Here is a 20,670-nt window from a genome sequence, read left to right on the forward strand (position 1 = left end):
ACACACATCCTACACAGTATAGATGTCAACCCTACTCCCTATCAGTCCCAGTATAGATGTCAACCCTACTCCCTATCAGTCCCAGTATAGATGTCAACCCTACTCCCTATCAGTCCCAGTATAGATGTCAACCCTACTCCCTATCAGTCCCAGTATAGATGTCAACCCTACTCCCTATCAGTCCCAGTATAGATGTCAACCCTACTCCCTATCAGTCCCAGTATAGATGTCAACCCTACTCCCTATCAGTCCCAGTATAGATGTCAACCCTACTCCCTATCAGTCCCAGTATAGATGTCAACCCTACTCCCTATCAGTCCCAGTATAGATGTCAACCCTACTCCCTATCAGTCCCAGTATAGATGTCAACCCTACTCCCTATCAGTCCCAGTATAGATGTCAACCCTACTCCCTATCAGTCCCAGTATAGATGTCAACCCTACTCCCTATCAGTCCCAGTATAGATGTCAACCCTACTCCCTATCAGTCCCAGTATAGATGTCAACCCTACTCCCTATCAGTCCCAGTATAGATGTCAACCCTACTCCCTATCAGTCCCAGTATAGATGTCAACCCTACTCCCTATCAGTCCCAGTATAGATGTCAACCCTACTCCCTATCAGTCCCAGTATAGATGTCAACCCTACTCCCTATCAGTCCCAGTATAGATGTCAACCCTACTCCCTATCAGTCCCAGTATAGATGTCAACCCTACTCCCTATCAGTCCCAGTATAGATGTCAACCCTACTCCCTATCAGTCCCAGTATAGATGTCAACCCTACTCCCTATCAGTCCCAGTATAGATGTCAACCCTACTCCCTATCAGTCCCAGTATAGATGTCAACCCTACTCCCTATCAGTCCCAGTATAGATGTCAACCCTACTCCCTATCAGTCCCAGTATAGATGTCAACCCTACTCCCTATCAGTCCCAGTATAGATGTCAACCCTACTCCCTATCAGTCCCAGTATAGATGTCAACCCTACTCCCTATCAGTCCCAGTATAGATGTCAACCCTACTCCCTATCAGTCCCAGTATAGATGTCAACCCTACTCCCTATCAGTCCCAGTATAGATGTCAACCCTACTCCCTATCAGTCCCAGTATAGATGTCAACCCTACTCCCTATCAGTCCCAGTATAGATGTCAACCCTACTCCCTATCAGTCCCAGTATAGATGTCAACCCTACTCCCTATCAGTCCCAGTATAGATGTCAACCCTACTCAGTCTGGTCCTAAAGGACCCTCAGATAAATCCACTGTGTCATTCACACACATTCCAACACTCCTCCACTGAGACACTTTATGAATACAGGCCCTGATGTAACAACCAACACTGTCTCACCCTGATCTGTTTCACCTGTCTTGTGCTTGTCTCCACCCGCCCTCCAGGTGTCGCCAGTTTCCCCCCTTATCCCCTGTGTATTTATACAGTGGTGGAAAAGTACCCAATTGTCATACTTGAGTAAAAGTGAGTCACCCAGTAAAATACGACTTGAGTAAAAGTCTAAAAGTATTTGGTTTTAAATAATATGATATAAAGTATCAAAAATAAATGTAATTGCAAAAATGTACTTAAGTATCAAAAGTAAAAGTATGAATCATTTCAAATTCCTTGTTAAGCAAACCAGATGGCACAACTGTTTGTGTTTTGTTTGTATGTGCAGATAGCCAGGGGCACACTCCAACACTCAGAAATCATTCAGAAACAAAGCGTTTGTGTTTAGTGAGTTTTCACATCAGAATCAGTAGGGATGACCAGGGATGTTCTCTTGATAAGTGCGTGAATTGGACCTTTTCTGTCCTGCTAAGCATTCAAAATTTAACGAGGACTTTTGGGTGTCAGGGGAAATGTATTGAGTAATAAGTACATTATTTTCTTTTAGGAATGTAGTGAAGTAAAAGTGAAAGTTGTCAAAAATAAAAATAGTAAAATAAAGTACAGATACCCCAAAACAACTACTTCAGGAGTACTTGAAAGTATTTTTACTCAAGTACTTTACACCACTGCCTTTATACCTGTATTTTCTGTTTGTCTGTTGCCAGTTTGTATCGCCAAGCCTACCAGCCTGGTTCCCCCTAGCCCCTGGTTCTCTCTAGCCCCTGTTTCTCTCTAGCCCCTGGTTCTCCCTAGCCCCTGTTTCCCCCTAGCCCCTGTTTCTCCCTAGCCCCTGGTTCTCCCTAGCCCCTGGTTCTCCCTAGCCCCTGTTTCTCCCTAGCCCCTGGTTCTCCCTAGCCCCTGGTTCTCCCTAGCCCCTGGTTCTCCCTAGCCCCTGGTTCTCTCTAGCCCCTGGTTCTCCCTAGCCCCTGTTTCTCCCTAGCCCCTGTTTCTCCCTAGCCCCTGGTTCTCTCTAGCCCCTGTTTCTCTCTAGCCCCTGGTTCCCCCTAGCCCCTGGTTCCCCCTAGCCCCTGGTTCTCCCTAGCCCCTGGTTCTCCCTAGCCCCTGGTTCTCTCTAGCCCCTGTTTCTCCCTAGCCCCTGTTTCTCCCTAGCCCCTGGTTCTCTCTAGCCCCTGGTTCTCCCTAGCCCCTGTTTCTCCCTAGCCCCTGGTTCTCCCTAGCCCCTGGTTCTCCCTAGCCCCTGGTTCTCCCTAGCCCCTGGTTCTCCCTAGCCCCTGTTTCTCCCTAGCCCCTGGTTCTCCCTAGCCCCTGGTTCTCTCTAGCCCCTGGTTCTCCCTAGCCCCTGTTTCTCCCTAGCCCCTGGTTCTCCCTAGCCCCTGGTTCTCCCTAGCCCCTGGTTCTCCCTAGCCCCTGGTTCTCTCTAGCCCCTGGTTCTCTCTAGCCCCTGGTTCTCCCTAGCCCCTGGTTCTCCCTAGCCCCTGGTTCTCTCTAGCCCCTGGTTCTCCCTAGCCCCTGGTTCTCCCTAGCCCCTGGTTCTCCCTAGCCCCTGGTTCTCCCTAGCCCCTGGTTCTCTCTAGCCCCTGTTTTTCTAGTTTTTCCGGTTTTGACCACTCTGCCTGTCCTGACCCTGAGCCTGCCTGCCGTTCTGTACCTTCCTGACTCTACCCTGGATTACTGACCTCTGCCTGCCCTTGACCTGTCGTCTGCCTGCCCCCTGTTTTGTTAATAAACATCTGTTATTCAAACTGTCTGCATCTGGGTCTTATCTGACACAGTTCTGATCCAAAACACAGCTCAAAACATAACAAGAAGTAAAATTATACATTCCCCTCAAGAATATGACTAATGACTAAAATCAAATAACCCAAAACTATTTTTCAAGATATTGTCACGCGTACTTATAGAGTGAAGTGAAGGAGAGAGGTCCTGTACAGAGAGTCAACCAGTTGATACATATTTAAAGTAGTCAGGGCACAAGTAGCTGATGCAGAACTGTCCTTTCCTCTTTAAGTCATTAACATGCATGACGACGAGAACAACATGTCAGAGAAGGGAGGTTACTGTATTAGAATGGGCCCTACATTTCTAAAATGGACAAAATGTCCCCCATTTCCACTTTTATTTAAATACAGAATCATGTTAACAATATGTTGACTATTCTTTATGGAATGTTTATAATATCTTAGAATGTGTTGCCTTGTCCCTCTGAGTTCTACATGGAACAGGTCAAAGTTCCATTTACATTTGGTCAGTTCCATGAAGTCATTCATTCTATTCTATAAACACATTCAATTTACACTCCTCATCAGCTGCATCAAAGTGATACTGAAGGTTTCAGTGTTCTAGACTAGAGCTCTCCCTACTGGCATCTCAGCATTACTGTAGTGTCTCTTCGTACGATGGGCAGTAATATAATGCCTTGATCATATTCAGTTACACTGGCTTCTTCCCAAATGGCACCCTATGTCAAAAGTAGTACACTATTAAGGGAACAGGGTGCCATTTGGGAGAGAACCACTGTTGGCCATCGTGTATAGTACTGGTACCTAATAATAATGTCCTCAATAATGTTGGGCTAATAACAACATAACAAACTAATGAAACGCAACACTGGTGTTAAAAAGTAAAATTTAAGCACACAAAAATTGATGTCTGTTCTATAGAACATGCCGCTATCATATTCTGTTCCACTGTTGGCCCTTGTGAACAGCAGATGGCAAGCAGTGGATAGCAGCCGATTTACGGGCTCCTGACCTACTCCGCTATTTTGTGTCTTTTTGTGCTGATTTTAACTTTACTCTGACCGAAAACAGCTTCCGGACATCAGAACAGTGATCATTTAACTTGATATGGACAAACATTTCTACCTCAACGAGATGGCAAATTATGGACGTTCTGCTTACTCCGGACCAGGCCCTAATCCCCCGGGACTCGAAAGAGGAAGTGGCGGCAATAGAGAGGCAAGTGAGCAGGCATCCTGACGAGATTACGTTGGCGATCAAATAGACCACCATTGCCCTCTGTTCTATTGTAAATAAGATTGTGTTCTTAACTGACTTTCCTAGTTAAATAAAGGTTAAATACAAAATGTATTTAATAAATTAATATTGGCGAACGTGCAGTCACTGGAGAACAAACTGGATGAGCTATGTTCTATCCTATCACTGGAAAACTGTAATACGTTTTTCTTGAGTTGTGGCTGAATGAGGACCTGGATATACATCTTGCTGGTTTTTCTACACAAAAATGTTTTGCTTTCTAGAACCTTAAAGGGTTATTTGGCTGATGCCATAGGAGAACCCTTTGAAGAATCCTTTTAGGTTCCAGGAAGAACCTTTTTGAATTACAGGTAGAACCTTTTTGGGTTCCATGTAGAACCCTTTCCACAGAGTGTTCTACATGTAAACGAAAGGGGTTCTACCTAGAACCAAAAAGGGTGCTCCTATTGGGACAGCCGAGGAACCCTTTTGGAACCCTTTTCTCTAAGAGCATCTTCAAGAATGGATGGCAGACTCTGGTAAGTCGAAGGGAGGAGGGGTGTGTCTCTTTGTTAAGGAAGTCTCAAGTTTTTGCTTGCCTGAGTTAGAATACCTTGTGATAAGCAGTAAACAATACTGTTTACCAAGAGAGTTTTCATCTACACTGAACAAAAATATAAACGCAACATGCAAAATATTTTAAGATTTTACTGACTTACAGTTCATATAAGGAAATCCGTTAATTTAAATAAATGTATTAGGACCTAATAGATTTCATATGACTGGGAATACACATATGCATCTGTTGGTCACAGATACCTTAAAAAAAAGGAGGGGCATGGATCAGAAAACTAGTCAGTATCTGGTGTGACCACTTTTTGTCTCATGCAGCGCGACATCTCCTTTCCATAGAGGCCTGTCGAATGTTGTCCAACTAATCTTTAATGGCTGTGAGAAGTTGCTGAATATTGGCAAGAACTGGAACATGCTGTCGTACACGTCGATCCAGAGCATCCAAAAGCATTCTCAATAGGACAGTGGTGAGTATGCAGGCCATAGAAGAACTGGGACATTTTCAGCTTCCAGAAATTGTGTATGATTCTTGCGACATGGGGCCATGCATTTTGATGCTGAAACATGAGGTGATGGCGGTGGATGAATAGCACAAAAATGGGCCTCAGGATCTCGTCACAGTATCTCTCTGTATTCAAATTGACATCGATAAAATGCAATTGTGTTCGTTGTCCATAGCTTATGCCTAACCATACCATAACCCCACTGCCACCATGGGGTATACTGTTCACAACGTTGGCATCAGCAAAACGCTTGCCCAGACTACGCCATACACGCTGTCTGCTATCTGCCCGGTACAGTTGAAAACGGGATTCATCCGTGAAGAGCACACTTCTCCAGCGTGCCAGTGGCCATCGAAGGTGAGTATTTGCCCACTGAAGTCGATTACGATGCCAAACAGCAATCAGGTCAAAATATGCAGTTCTGTCCTTGAGCAAGGCAGTTAACACCCAACAACAACTGATCCCTGGTGCCGATGATGTCGATTAAGGCAGATCCCGCAGTGTTGCTCTGTTTCAGAGGGGTTAGGTTAACTGTAGAAGAAGTTTACAATTGGTTCATTCATCCCCTTCCTCTCCCCTGTAACTATTCCCCAGGTCGTTACTGTAAATGAGAACGTGTTCTCAGTCAACTTACCTGGTAAAATAACGGATAAATAAAATAAAGAAGACACATTTTAGTTGAATGGATTTAGTTGTGCAACTGACTGGGTATCCCCCTTTCCCTTACATGTGTGTACATTTTTATTTTACCTTTATTTAACTAGGAAAGTCAGTTAAGAGCAAATTCTTATTTTCAATGATGGCCTAGGAACAGTGGGTTAACTGCCTTGTTCAGGGGCAGAACGACAGATTTGTACCATGTCAGCCCAGGGATTCAATCTGCAACCTTTCAGTTACGAGTCCAACACTCTAACCACTAGGCTACCTGCCGCCCCATAACCACCTCAATTATTTCATACCCCTGCACATCAACTAGGTACTGGTAAATAGACATGTTATTTTTTACTCATTATTGTTATTTGTTATTCAGTTCCTTGTGTCACTATTTAAAATGTTTTTACTCTGCATTGTTGGAAATGGACCCGTTAGTAAGCATTTCAATCCACCGTCACTGTGTCTCACGTAAATAATACTCCTAAACACAACCCTCCATCACTGTGTTTCATATTAATACTGTATTACTCCTAAAAGCTAAACACCCAATCCCCTCTTACTTTAGCCCATTTTCAAACACGTCTCCACAAAAATCTATTACTGTCAGAGTCCTTAAAATAGCAGGAAAAAGTATTATATATGAAACCACATGTACAATACTGTATCAGATTAATATGCAGAAATACATCTACAGAGTACATAACAGAAAAACAAAACAACATACATTCCAATAGCATCGCCATGCACATAACAGGATACAGAAGTTCATGGTTACAAACAAATTATAAAATATACATATTTTAAGATATCGTCAAGCATACTTACAGAGTGAAGGGTAGACGTGTTGTAAGTTAACTTACTGTCAGTAAACAGACACTGAGTGTGAAGTTTGAGATCTGTGGTTAACCCAACATTGAAGTAGTCTGTGTCCATAGAGTTTAATAGAGGGCGCACTTGCTTCAAAACTAAAGCCATTGAATACAAACTTTCAGTTGGTTTACCGACTGTCATTAAAGTTATGGAAGTTGAAGAAGAAGACATTAACTACTTTAAAATGGAGATAGTCCTCAATTGCTCTTCTAATTCTGTTGCAGACGACATAATGACAAATATGCATAGATGGACCCTCTAGACAAATCTATGTCAGGAACTAAGAAGCTGATGCAGAGAGGGCTTCCTTCCTCAGTCACACATACAGTGTTCGAGAGCATCAAAACTGTGATGCATCGTGGGTAAATTGTGACTGACTGACTGACTGAGTGAGTGAGTAGTTATTTATCATGCAAGGTCATTTGTAGATCTCGACTCGTCTATAAAGTCGGCTGCAATGTCAAACACTCCTACATTTACATAACATTATAGCATTTGTAGCAAAAATCTAATTCAAATCATGGGACCGATAATATGATTTGTCAGATTAACATTAGCACATCATGTTCAAATCATCTATAAGTGACTTTGTTGAGCTTCACATTGAATTTTATACATTTGGATGATTTGGACATGATTTGGACATGATAAAATGACTAAAAGAAATGTGCAAAAAATGCTAATATTGGTCGGATGACTTGAATGGGATTTGTGCCACAAATGCTAAAACATTAGCAAGTGGAAACAGTACCAGGGGAAACTAAACCAAAGCATGGATTGCTGACATAGGAGGACATGAGGATGATGAGGGTGATGTGTTGATGAGGATGATGTGTTGATGAGGATGATGTGTTGATGAGGATGATGTGTTGATGATGATGATGTGTTGATGATGATGATGTGATGATGTGTTGATGAGGATGATGATGTGTTGATGAGGATGATGTGTTGATGAGGATGATGTGTTGATGATGATGATGTGTTGATGATGATGATGTGATGATGTGTTGATGAGGATGATGATGTGTTGATGAGGATGATGTGTTGATGATGATGATGTGTTGATGATGATGATGTGATGATGTGTTGATGAGGATGATGATGTGTTGATGAGGATGATGTGTTGATGAGGATGATGTGTTGATGATGATGATGTGTTGATGATGATGATGTGATGATGTGTTGATGAGGATGATGATGTGTTGATGAGGATGATGTGTTGATGAGGATGATGTGTTGATGATGATGATGTGTTGATGATGATGATGTGATGATGTGTTGATGAGGATGATGATGTGTTGATGAGGATGATGTGTTGATGAGGATGATGTGTTGATGAGGATGATGTGTTGATGAGGATAATGAGGATGATGTGGATGATGTGTTGATGAGGATGATGTGTTGATGAGGATGACGTGTTGATGAGGACGATGTGTTGATGTAGGATGCAGCTAAACAGCTTGACACAATAATTTCTGAGGTAGAGCCTCTACTGATTGAAGATAGCATGTAAATGGCTGTGAGAAACCTATCTAGTAACTGGACCTCTCTGTCTTTTAGAGTCCTGTAAAAGGCTGTGAGAAACCTATCTAATAACTGGACCTCTCTGTCTTTTAGAGCCCTGTAAAAGGCTGTGAGAAACCTATCTAGTAACTGGACCTCTCTGTCTTTTAGAGCTCTGTAAAAGGCTGTGAGAAACCTATCTAGTAACTGGACCTCTCTGTCTTTTAGAGTCCTGTAAAAGGTTGTGAGAAACCTATCTAGTAACTGGACCTCTCTGTCTTTTAGAGTCCTGTAAAAGGTTGTGAGAAACCTATCTAGTAACTGGACCTCTCTGTCTTTTAGAGCTCTGTAAAAGGCTGTGAGAAACCTATCTAGTAACTGAACCTCTCTGTCTTTTAGAGCCCTGTAAAAGGTTGTGAGAAACCTATCTAGTAACTGGACCTCTGCCTTTTAGAGTCCTGTAAAAGGCTGTGAGAAACCTATCTAGTAACTGGACCTCTGTGTTTTAGAGTCCATAGCATCCAAAGGCATATACATCTGTCAGCTGGTGTGACCTCAACAAGAAATGTCCAAAATTCCAACGCAATTACAACGTTAAAACAGACAACCCCCAACCTCACGTATGTGGACACTGCCCTGTCTGTAAAGGTATGTGGTATCCTACACTGCCCTGTCTGTAAAGGTATGTGGTATCCTACACTGCCCTGTCTGTAAAGGTATGTGGTATCCTACACTGCCCTGTCTGTAAAGGTATGTGGTATCCTACACTGCCCTGTCTGTAAAGGTATGTGGTATCCTACACTGCCCTGTCTGTAAAGGTATGTGGTATCCTACACTGCCCTGTCTGTAAAGGGGCTTTGAAAAGCAGAGACACTGAAGTGGTTCAAGAAGTGGAACATGAGTGCTACCTTCAACCATTGGATGAAGATGAACATTCAGAGACATTTGTGTTTTATGACTTTGAGAGTAATCAGCAACCAGGGGTTTATCTACCAATTGTTGTTTCCACCATGACTTTCAAGGGTGAAAAGTGGTCAGCAGACAGACTCAACTGTGCTAACATTTATAAACCCCCAGTACTAAAACACTGTGCTCTACTCTGTCTAAAACATTTATAAACCCCAGTACTAAAACACTGTGCACTACTCTGTCTAAAACATTTATAAACCCCAGTACTAAAACACTGTGCACTACTCTGTCTAAAACATTTATAAACCCCCAGTACTAAAACACTGTGCTCTACTCTGTCTAAAACATTTATAAAACCCTGCTACTAAAACACTGTGCTCTACTCTGTCTAAAACATTTATAAAACCCCAGTACTAAAACACTGTGCTCTACTCTGTCTAAAACATTTATAAACCCCTGCTACTAAAACACTGTGCTCTACTCTGTCTAAAACATTTATAAACCCCAGTACTAAAACACTGTGCTCTACTCTGTCTAAAACATTTATAAACCCCAGTACTAAAACACTGTGCACTACTCTGTCTAAAACATTTATAAACCCCAGTACTAAAACACTGTGCACTACTCTGTCTAAAACATGTATAAACCCCAGTACTAAAACACTGCTCAACTCTGTCTAAAACATTTATAAACCCCAGTACTAAAACACTGTGCTCTACTCTGTCTAAAACATTTATAAACCCCCAGTACTAAAACACTGTGCTCTACTCTGTCTAAAACATTTATAAAACCCCAGTACTAAAACACTGTGCTCTACTCTGTCTAAAACATTTATAAACCCCAGTACTAAAACACTGTGCTCTACTCTGTCTAAAACATTTATAAAACCCCAGTACTAAAACACTGTGCTCTACTCTGTCTAAAACATTTATAAACCCCAGTACTAAAACACTGTGCTCTACTCTGTCTAAAACATTTATAAACCCCTGCTACTAAAACACTGCTCAACTCTGTCTAAAACATGTATAAACCCCAGTACTAAAACACTGTGCTCTACTCTGTCTAAAACATTTATTAACCCCAGTACTAAAACACTGTGCTCTACTCTGTCTAAAACATTTATAATCCCCCAGTACTAAAACACTGTGCTCTACTCTGTCTAAAACATTTATAAACCCCCGGTACTAAAACACTGTGCTCTACTCTGTCTAAAACATTTATATAACCCCAGTACTAAAACTTTTATTTTTATCCCAATTCTAGATCCTATGATTCCTATCTTCTTTTGAATCCCTTGATCAAATCATATCAAATTATATTTGTCACATGCACCGAATACAACAGGTGTAGAAATTACATTGAAATTCTGACTTACAAGCCCTTAACCAACAATGCATTTAAGAAAACAAGGTTAAGAAAGTAACAAAATAAAACAATTATAGAAAATAGGACAAATGTTAAAATAAAAATAATTAAGGAGCAACAAAAAATAACAGTCGCGAGGCTATATACAGGGGGTACCGGTACAGAGTCAATGTGGAGGCTATATACAGGGGGTACCGGTACAGAGTCAATGTGGAGGCTATGTACAGGGGGTACCGGTACAGAGTCAATGTGGAGGCTATATACAGGGGGTACCGGTACAGAGTCAATGTGGAGGCTATATACAGGGGGTACTGGTACAGAGTCAATTTGAGGAGGCTATATACAGGGGGTACCGGTACCGAGTCAATTTGGAGGCTATATACAGGGGGTACTGGTACAGAGTCAATGTGGAGGCTATATACAGGGGGTACCGGTATAGACTCAATGTGCGGGGGCACTGGTTTGTCAAGGTAATTGAGGTAATATGTACATGTAGGTAGAGGTAAAGTGACTGTGGATAACTGGGTAGAAGAAGGTGTTGCAGCCAGTGTCAAAGCCCAAGGTAGTCAAGTCTTGTTTTTTTGTAGACCCAGCCTTCAACAAGTGACACAGGGGGTACCGAGGCTTTCGACTCTGTCAATCACCACATCCTCATCGGCAGACTCAATAGCCTTGGTTTCTCAAATGATTGCCTCGCCTGGTTCACCAGCTACTTCTCTGAAAGAGTTCAATCTGTCAAATCGGATGGCCTCTGGTAGTTCTATGGGGGTGCCACAGGGTTCAGTTATTGGGCCAACTCTTTTCTCTGTGTACATCAATGATGTCTCTCTTTCTGCTGGTGAGTCTCTGATCCACCTCTACGCAGACGACACCATTCTGTATACTTCTGGCCCTTCTTTGGACACTGTGTTAACACTGTGTTAACAACCCTCCAGACGAGCTTCAATGCCATACAACTCTCCTTCCTTGGCCTCCAACTGCTCGTAAATACAAGTAAAACTAATGCATGCTCTTCAACCGATCGCTGCCTGCACCTAACCCGCCCGTCCTTACTTAGAATATGTGGACAACTACAAATACCTAGGTGTCTGGTTACACTGTAAGCTCTCCTCCCAGACTCACATCAAACATCTCCAATCCAAAGTTAAATCTAGAATTGGCTTCCTATTTCACAACAAAGCATCCTTCACTCATACCGCCAAACATACCCTTGTAAAACTGACCATCCTACCGATCCTCGACTTCGGCGATGTCATTTACAAAATAGCCTCCAATACCCCACTCAATAAACTGGATGCAGTCTATCACAGTGCCATCCGTTTTGTCACCAAAGCGCCATATACTACCCACCACTGCGACGTGTACGCTCTCGTTGGCTGGCCCTCGCTTCATACTCGTCGCCAAACCCACTGGCTCCAGGTCATCTACAAGACCCTGCTAGGTAAAGTCCCCCCTTAATTCAGCGCACTGGTCACCATAGCAGCACCCACCTGTAGCACGCGCTCCAGCAGGTATATCTCTCTGGTCACCCCCAAAGCCAATTCCTCCTTTGGCTGTCTCTCCTTCCAGTTCTCTGCTGCCAATGACTGGAACGAACTACAAAAATCTCTGAAACTGGAAATACTTCTCTCCCTCACTAGCTTTAAGCACCAGCTGTCAGAGCAGCTCACAGATCACTGCACCTGTACATAGCCCATCTATAATTTAGCCCAAACAACTACCTCTTCCCCTACCATATTTATTTATTTATTTATCTCCTTTGCACCCCATTATTTCTATTTCTACTTTGCACTTTCTTCCACTACAAATCTACCATTCCAGTGTTTTACTTGCTATATTGTACTTACTTTGCCACCATGGCCTTTTTTGCCTTTACCTCCCTTATTTCACTTCATTTGCTCACATTGTATATAGACTTATTTTTCTACTGTATTATTCACTGTATGTTTGTTTTACTCCATGTGTAACTCTGTGTTGCTGCTTTGCTTTATCTTGGCCAGGTCGCAATTGTAAATGAGAACTTGTTCTCAACTTGCCTACCTGGTTAAATAAAGGTGAAATAAAAATAATTACATTGTTTAAGTTTCTTTCCCACGAGATTAGGCTTAGAGAAGAGGTATCGTGTGGCCACAGCTTTGTATGTGGAACTTTCCCAGGAAATCAGACACTCTTTTTAAAGAGTACATCAATACCTCCTTGAGAGGCGAGCAAATGGCTTCAGGATATCCTGCATCAGCCACAGATCAAGAGAGCAAAGACAGATACATTCAGGACTATCATGAAAAGGGAGCATACGTCTTGACCCTGACAGAATAGAGGTCATCAAAGCCAAAAGAAATGTGTGTAAACTTCTCTTGAACAGTTTCTGGGGCAAATTTGCTCAGAGAAGTAATATATTAACATCAATCATTAAAGATCCCGAATAATTATTGTAATACATTTTTTCAGACCAATATGTAATTACTAATTTTTAGTTCTTGAATCAAGACATAGCTCTGGTGTAATGGAGACGTAACAAGAAGAGGGTTCTACCAGCTCCTACCACGGCCTATGGACTATACACCCTCATGGAGCAGCTGCAGAGGAGGGTTCTACCAGCTTCTACCACGGCCTATGGACTATACACCCTCATGGAGCAGCTGCAGAGGAGGGTTCTACCAGCTTCTACCACGGCCTATGGACTATATACCCTCATGGAGCAGCTGCAGAGGAGGGGTCTACCAGCTTCTACCACGGCCTATGGACTATATACCCTCATGGAGCAGCTGCAGAGGAGGGGTCTACCAGCTTCTACCACGGCCTATGGACTATATACCCTCATGGAGCAGCTGCAGAGGAGGGTTCTACCAGCTTCTACCACGGCCTATGGACTATATACCCTCATGGAGCAGCTGCAGAGGAGGGGTCTAACAGCTTCTACCACGGCCTATGGACTATATACCCTCATGGAGCAGCTGCAGAGGAGGGGTCTACCAGCTTCTACCACGGCCTATGGACTATATACCCTCATGGAGCAGCTGCAGAGGAGGGGTCTACCAGCTTCTACCACGGCCTATGGACTATATACCCTCATGGAGCAGCTGCAGAGGAGGGTTCTACCAGCTTCTACCACGGCCTATGGACTATATACCCTCATGGAGCAGCTGCAGAGGAGGGTTCTACCAGCTTCTACCACGGCCTATGGACTATATTCCCTCATGGAGCAGCTGCAGAGGAGGGGTCTACCAGCTTCTACCACGGCCTATGGACTATATACCCTCATGGAGCAGCTGCAGAGGAGGGTTCTACCAGCTTCTACCACGGCCTATGGACTATATACCCTCATGGAGCAGCTGCAGAGGAGGGGTCTACCAGCTTCTACCACGGCCTATGGACTATATACCCTCATGGAGCAGCTGCAGAGGAGGGGTCTACCAGCTTCTACCACGGCCTATATACCCTCATGGAGCAGCTGCAGAGGAGGGTTCTACCAGCTTCTACCACGGCCTATGGACTATATACCCTCATGGAGCAGCTGCAGAGGAGGGGTCTACCAGCTTCTACCATGGCCTATGGACTATATACCCTCATGGAGCAGCTGCAGAGGAGGGGTCTACCAGCTTCTACCACGGCCTATGGACTATATACCCTCATGGAGCAGCTGCAGAGGAGGGTTCTACCAGCTTCTACCACGGCCTATGGACTATATTCCCTCATGGAGCAGCTGCAGAGGAGGGGTCTACCAGCTTCTACCACGGCCTATATACCCTCATGGAGCAGCTGCAGAGGAGGGTTCTACCAGCTTCTCCCACGGCCTATGGACTATATACCCTCATGGAGCAGCTGCAGAGGAGGGTTCTACCAGCTTCTACCACGGCCTATGGACTATATTCTCTCATGGAGCAGCTGCAGAGGAGGGGTCTACCAGCTTCTACCACGGCCTATATACCCTCATGGAGCAGCTGCAGAGGAGGGGTCTACCAGCTTCTACCACGGCCTATGGACTATATACCCTCATGGAGCAGCTGCAGAGGAGGGTCTACCAGCTCCTACCACGGCCTATGGACTATATACCCTCATGGAGCAGCTGCAGAGGAGGGGTCTACCAGCTTCTACCACGGCCTATGGACTATATACCCTCATGGAGCAGCTGCAGAGGAGGGGTCTACAGGCTTCTACCATGGCCTATGGACTATATACCCTCATGGAGCAGCTGCAGAGGAGGGGTCTACCAGCTTCTACCACGGCCTATATACCCTCATGGAGCAGCTGCAGAGGAGGGTTCTACCAGCTTCTACCACGGCCTATGGACTATATTCCCTCATGGAGCAGCTGCAGAGGAGGGGTCTACCAGCTTCTACCACGGCCTATATACCCTCATGGAGCAGCTGCAGAGGAGGGGTCTACCAGCTTCTACCACGGCCTATGGACTATATACCCTCATAGAGCAGCTGCAGAGGAGGGGTCTACCAGCTTCTACCACGGCCTATGGACTATATACCCTCATGGAGCAGCTGCAGAGGAGGGTTCTACCAGCTTCTACCACGGCCTATGGACTATATACCCTCATGGAGCAGCTGCAGAGGAGGGGTCTACCAGCTTCTACCACGGCCTATGGACTATATTCCCTCATGGAGCAGCTGCAGAGGAGGGTTCTACCAGCTTCTACCACGGCCTATGGACTATATTCCCTCATGGAGCAGCTGCAGAGGAGGGTTCTTTACCATGACACAGACTCTGTGGTAGATGTAAGCAAACCTGGTGATTGGAACCCCTCTCTCAGCAACTATTTGGGTGGTTTAATGAGTGAACTCGAAGATGGTGACCATATTATTTCAATAACATGATACAATTTAACATTTGTGACATTCTTTAAACATTTGATGTGAGCATACACATTGATTATAGAGTCTTAAAGGATATATACTTAAACACTTTTCTAACAAAACGATCTACTGTCCTATCATTACTTCTTAAATCATCATTATAAAGAGATACAACATCTTCAAAAGAAACTCCACGGGCTCTTTGGCCACAGGTAGAAAACACAGTGTTGACCACAGGTAGAATACACAGTGTTGACCACAGGTAGAATACACAGTGTTGACCACAGGTAGAATACACAGTGTTGACCACAGGTAGAATACACAGTGGTGACCACAGGTAGAATACACAGTGTTGACCACAGGTAGAATACACAGTGTTGACCACAGGTAGAATACACAGTGTTGACCACAGGTAGAATACACAGTGTTGACCACAGGTAGAATACACAGTGGTGACCACAGGTAGAATACACAGTGTTGACCACAGGTAGAATACACAGTGTTGACCACAGGTAGAATACACAGTGTTGACCACAGGTAGAATACACAGTGTTGACCACAGGTAGAATACACAGTGGTGACCACAGGTAGAAAACACAGTGGTGACCACAGGTAGAATACACAGTGGTGACCACAGGTAGAAAACAGTGTTGACCACAGGTAGAATACACAGTGTTGACCACAGGTAGAATACAGAGTGTTGACCACAGGTAGAATACACAGTGTTGACCACAGGTAGAATACACAGTGTTGACCACAGGTAGAAAACACAGTGGTAACCACAGGTTGTTGAAAGGTTATATTGTACTTCTTTGAAGCTGTAGTAGATCTTTGATCCATTTTTGTTTAAAAACTGTTTACTAAATGGGGGGAAATTAGAAAATGTGGGGGGGAAAGCCGTAGGAATCCAAAAAAGTGAAATGAGAAAATCCGGGGGAAAATGATGAGATTTTTCTACCTCCTTCGTCATCTTCTAATGTGACAGCTAACCAATGTTCACCAGGCAGGTGTTCAGCATGGGTATTGACAATGAACATGGCCGGTTGCTCCTGCCATTTCTCAATAGGTAGTTCATCACAAGCCCAAACTCCACAAAACAGTTTTCCGGTCAAGGGGTTCATGAGACCTTCTAGCTCTTGGGTATTCATGTTTTGATCAATGATCCTTAACACAGTGGGGGGAAAGTATTTCATCCCCTGCTGATTTTGTACGTTTGCCCACTGACAAAGAAATGATCAGTCTATAATTTTAATGGTAGGTTTATTTGAACAGTGAGAGACAGAATAACAACAACAAAAATCCAGAAAAATGCACGTCAAAAATGTTATAAAATGGTTTGCATTTAAATGAGGGAAATAAGTATTTGACCCCTCTGCAAAACATGACTTAGTACTTGGTGGCAAAACCCTTGTTGGCAATCACAGAGGTCAGATGTTTCTTGTAGTTGGCCACCAGGTTTGCACACATCTCAGGAGGGATTTTGTCCCACTCCTCTTAGCAGATCTTCACCAAGTCATTAAGGTTTCGAGGCTGACGTTTGGCAACTCGAACCTTCAGCTCCCTCCACAGATTTTCTATGGAGGTCACTCCAGGACCTTAATGTGCTTCTTCTTGAGCCACTCCTTTGTTGCCTTGGCCGTGTGTTTTGGGTCATTGTCATGCTGGAATACCCATCCATGACCCATTTTCAATGCCCTGGCTGAGGGAAGGAGGTTCTCACCCAAGATTTGACGGTACATGGCCCCGTCCAACGTCCCTTTGATGCGGTAAAGTTGTCCTGTCCCCTTAGCAGAAAAACACCCCAAAGCATAATGTTTCCACCTCCATGTTTGACGGTGGGATGGTGTTCTTGGGGTCATAGGCATCATTCCTCCTCCTCCAAACACGGCGAGTTGAGTTGATGCCAAAGAGCTCCATTTTGGTCTCATCTGACCACAACACTTTCACCAGTTGTCCTCTGAGTCATTCAGATGTTCATTGGCAAACTTCAGACGAGCATGTATATGTGCTTTCTTGAGCAGGGGGACCTTGCAGTCGCTGCAGGATTTCAGTCCTTCACGGCGTAGAGTGTTACCATTTGTTTTCTTGGTGACTATGGTCCCAGCTGCCTTGAGATCATTGACAAGATCCTCCCGTGTAGTTCTGGGCTGATTCCTCACCGTTCTCATGATCATTGCAACTCCACGAGGTGAGATCTTGCATGGAGCCCCAGGCCGAGGGAGAGTTACCATGGTTATTATTATTTACAGGGACACTGAGGAGTCAACATAATGAACTCTAAACACTGGATAGAGGGGCTCAGTGAATGTGGAGGTGAATGTGATCAGGTGGGTCAGTGTGTCAGAGGAGGCTCTATAGAAGGACAGAGTGCCGGCTGACCAGTCCAGATACACTCCTACTCTGTGGGGGGCTGGTGGAGGGGACGTCTATGGTAGTGGGATGATTATTATGCCAGGCAGAGTATCTGTTTTCAGAGCAGAACAGACTCCAGGACTTGTCATTGTGTCCAAGACAACAGTCATCACCCCATCCTCTCCTGTTGATTCCTTTATATGTCACTCCTATATAAGCCCCTCTCCCACTCCACTCTACCTCCCAGTAACAGCGCCCAGTCAGACCCTCTCTACACAGCACCTGTCTCCAGTCCTCAAATCTCTCTGGGTGATCAGGATACGGCTGCTCCTCTGTCCTACATGTCACCTTTCTGTTCTCCTCAGACAGAGAGAGGAGTCTGTTTACTGTGTTTGGGTCCAGTGTGAGATCACAGACATCTGATGGATGAAACCAGACACAATATTAGAAATCATCATCATTCACATTAGAATGTTAACTCACTTTTCACTAATTCATTTAATGTAGATGTTTCTAGGTATCAAAAGGAGAAGTTAAGGTAACTTGAGACTTGTTGAATGATCACATGTTATACTGTATGGTAATATAAAAACACACTTATTCACATTAATTACACACACACACACACACACACACACACACAGTCAAAGCAACTCTTTGTAAACGCTGGTGTCCCTGATTTCTGCTTCTGTAGAACTACAGATGATATTTAATATGACCAAGTCAGTAATGATGGTGGACTTTGACTTAACTTGAATTAAGACTTATTCTTAGTCATATTCTTCACAGCAGTCAACACTCACATTTTCTAGGCCCAGGTTTCATTCTGTTCTCTCCACCATGTTCCACACTGTAGCAGTAAGCAGAAAAACAGACAGTCATTGAGGGATACACCTGAACTCTCTCACCACACACACACACACACACACACACACACACACACACACACACACACACACACACACACACACACACACACACACACACACACACACACACACACACACACACACACACACACACACACACACACACACACACACACACACACACAGTTAGCATATAACTTTGTCCAAGTGGAGTTCAGAATGTTTGTCTTAACTAGCCTGAAAAGTCCAACATGTCTGATATGAACATTGACATAAACCCTCTACATACTTGAGTTTCTCCAGTCTGCAGTGTGGATCCTCCAGTCCAGCAGAGAGCAGTCTGACTCCTGAGTCTCCTGGGTGATTGTAGCTCAGGTCCAGCTCTCTCAGGTGTGAGGGGTTTGACCTCAGAGCTGAGACCAGAGAAGCACAGCCTTCCTCTGTGACTAGACAGCCTGACAGCCTGCAAAGAGTCAAATCAAATTAAAACCACACTGCTATTCTTTGGTGGTGAAAATAGTGGCAGTATATTTCTTCAACATATTCAGATATATCAGTCATGAAACCTGCCATATCTATTCAGAAATTAATGTATCATATTATAAATTACAAATTATCAAAGTATTGCCTGCAGATAGAAACATGAATAATACAAATATTTGAGAAGACTGACCAGACCAGTTTAAAAGCAGTTTCATTCATAGAGGTGAGAGTATACCAATGTCACCTTTTATGTGAGGATATTTTCATTCATTTCTGTTTCACCATTTAGAAATAAAAGCACTTTTATGTGGGTAAAAGTACCTTTATATGAGGATATTATATTTTTTCACCATTTAGAAATAAAAGCACTTTATGATCTAATAAAAAGATTAGTATTTGAGGAGAGAGAATAAGAGGCTACAACAAAACATGCTAACCTCTCACCATTACCAATAACAGAGGCTACAACAAAAATGCTAACTCTCTCACCATTACCAATAACAGAGGCTGGCAACAAAACATGCTAACCTCTCACCATTACCTAATAAAGAGGATACAACAAAACATGCTAACCTCTCACCATTACTAATAACAGAGGCTACAACAAAACATGCTAACCTCTCTCATACCATTACCAATAACATAGGCTACAACAAAACATGCTAACCTCTCACCACATTACTCAATAACAGAGGCTAAAATAAAACATGCTAACCTCTCACCATTACCAATAACAGAGACTACAACAAAACATGCTAACCCTCACCATTATCAATAACAGAGGCTCATTCATCATCATTAACGATTCATCCATGTTTATTCATAATCATGGTATCATCCACATGAATGTAGGTAGAAACATTAAAAAATAAAATGAAGGAATTTATTCACCATTAATTATATAGGAAAAATATAATAAAAACACAACCCAAATTTAAAACTGTAAGCTTACTGTCCAAACACATATGGTGTGGACTATGTGTGTCTGGTAAACACATGTGGATCTGGTGAACAGTTATCACTTGTTGACCAACTACAGGAATACTTGACCTCAGAGTCTTACAGTTTAAGTGGGGGATCCTCCAGTCAGCAGAGAGCAGCTTCACTCCTGAATCCTTCAGGTCATTGCTGCTCGAGGTCAGCTCTCTAGGGTGAGGGGTCTGAGATAGAGCTGAGACTCAGAGAAGCACAGCCTTCCCCTCTGTGACTCCACAGCCTGACAGCCTGCAAAGAGATTATCGGACTTCACAAAACACACCGTTAATTTAAACAGAAGGAAATGGAAGATGGAGGTATATTCTTAAACAAATATATAGATTCATTTTGTCTCTAGAATTGTATGGTCATATTGTATTACTAGATTGAATATGATTCAATATGTATTAATATAATATTAGTATGACATATTATAATACATATTTTTCTAAATAAATATTTCCCGAAGGATTAGTTCTTAAATGTATTTT

At 43.4% G+C, this 20,670-nt stretch overlaps 1 protein-coding gene across 2 annotated transcripts in view; it reads right to left on the reverse strand.

Annotated features, from left to right (window-relative positions):
- The window catches only part of LOC106603840 (B-cell receptor CD22-like), a 32,203-nt gene extending 13,092 nt beyond the window's left edge, over positions 1–19,111 (reverse strand). The window contains exon 1 of one of the 2 annotated variants that reach the window (XM_045712660.1): positions 19,011–19,111. In XM_045712660.1, the coding sequence (XP_045568616.1) occupies position 19,011 (1 nt within the window). In that variant the 5' untranslated portion in view covers positions 19,012–19,111. Of the gene's footprint in view, positions 1–6,873; positions 7,875–19,010 lie in introns of those variants that run through there. The other variant, XM_045712659.1, reaches the window with a different exon arrangement.
- Positions 19,112–20,670: the final 1,559 nt, after the last annotated feature.

This window comes from Salmo salar, unplaced genomic scaffold, assembly GCF_905237065.1.
Source record: "Salmo salar unplaced genomic scaffold, Ssal_v3.1, whole genome shotgun sequence".
Lineage (NCBI taxonomy): Eukaryota > Metazoa > Chordata > Actinopteri > Salmoniformes > Salmonidae > Salmo > Salmo salar.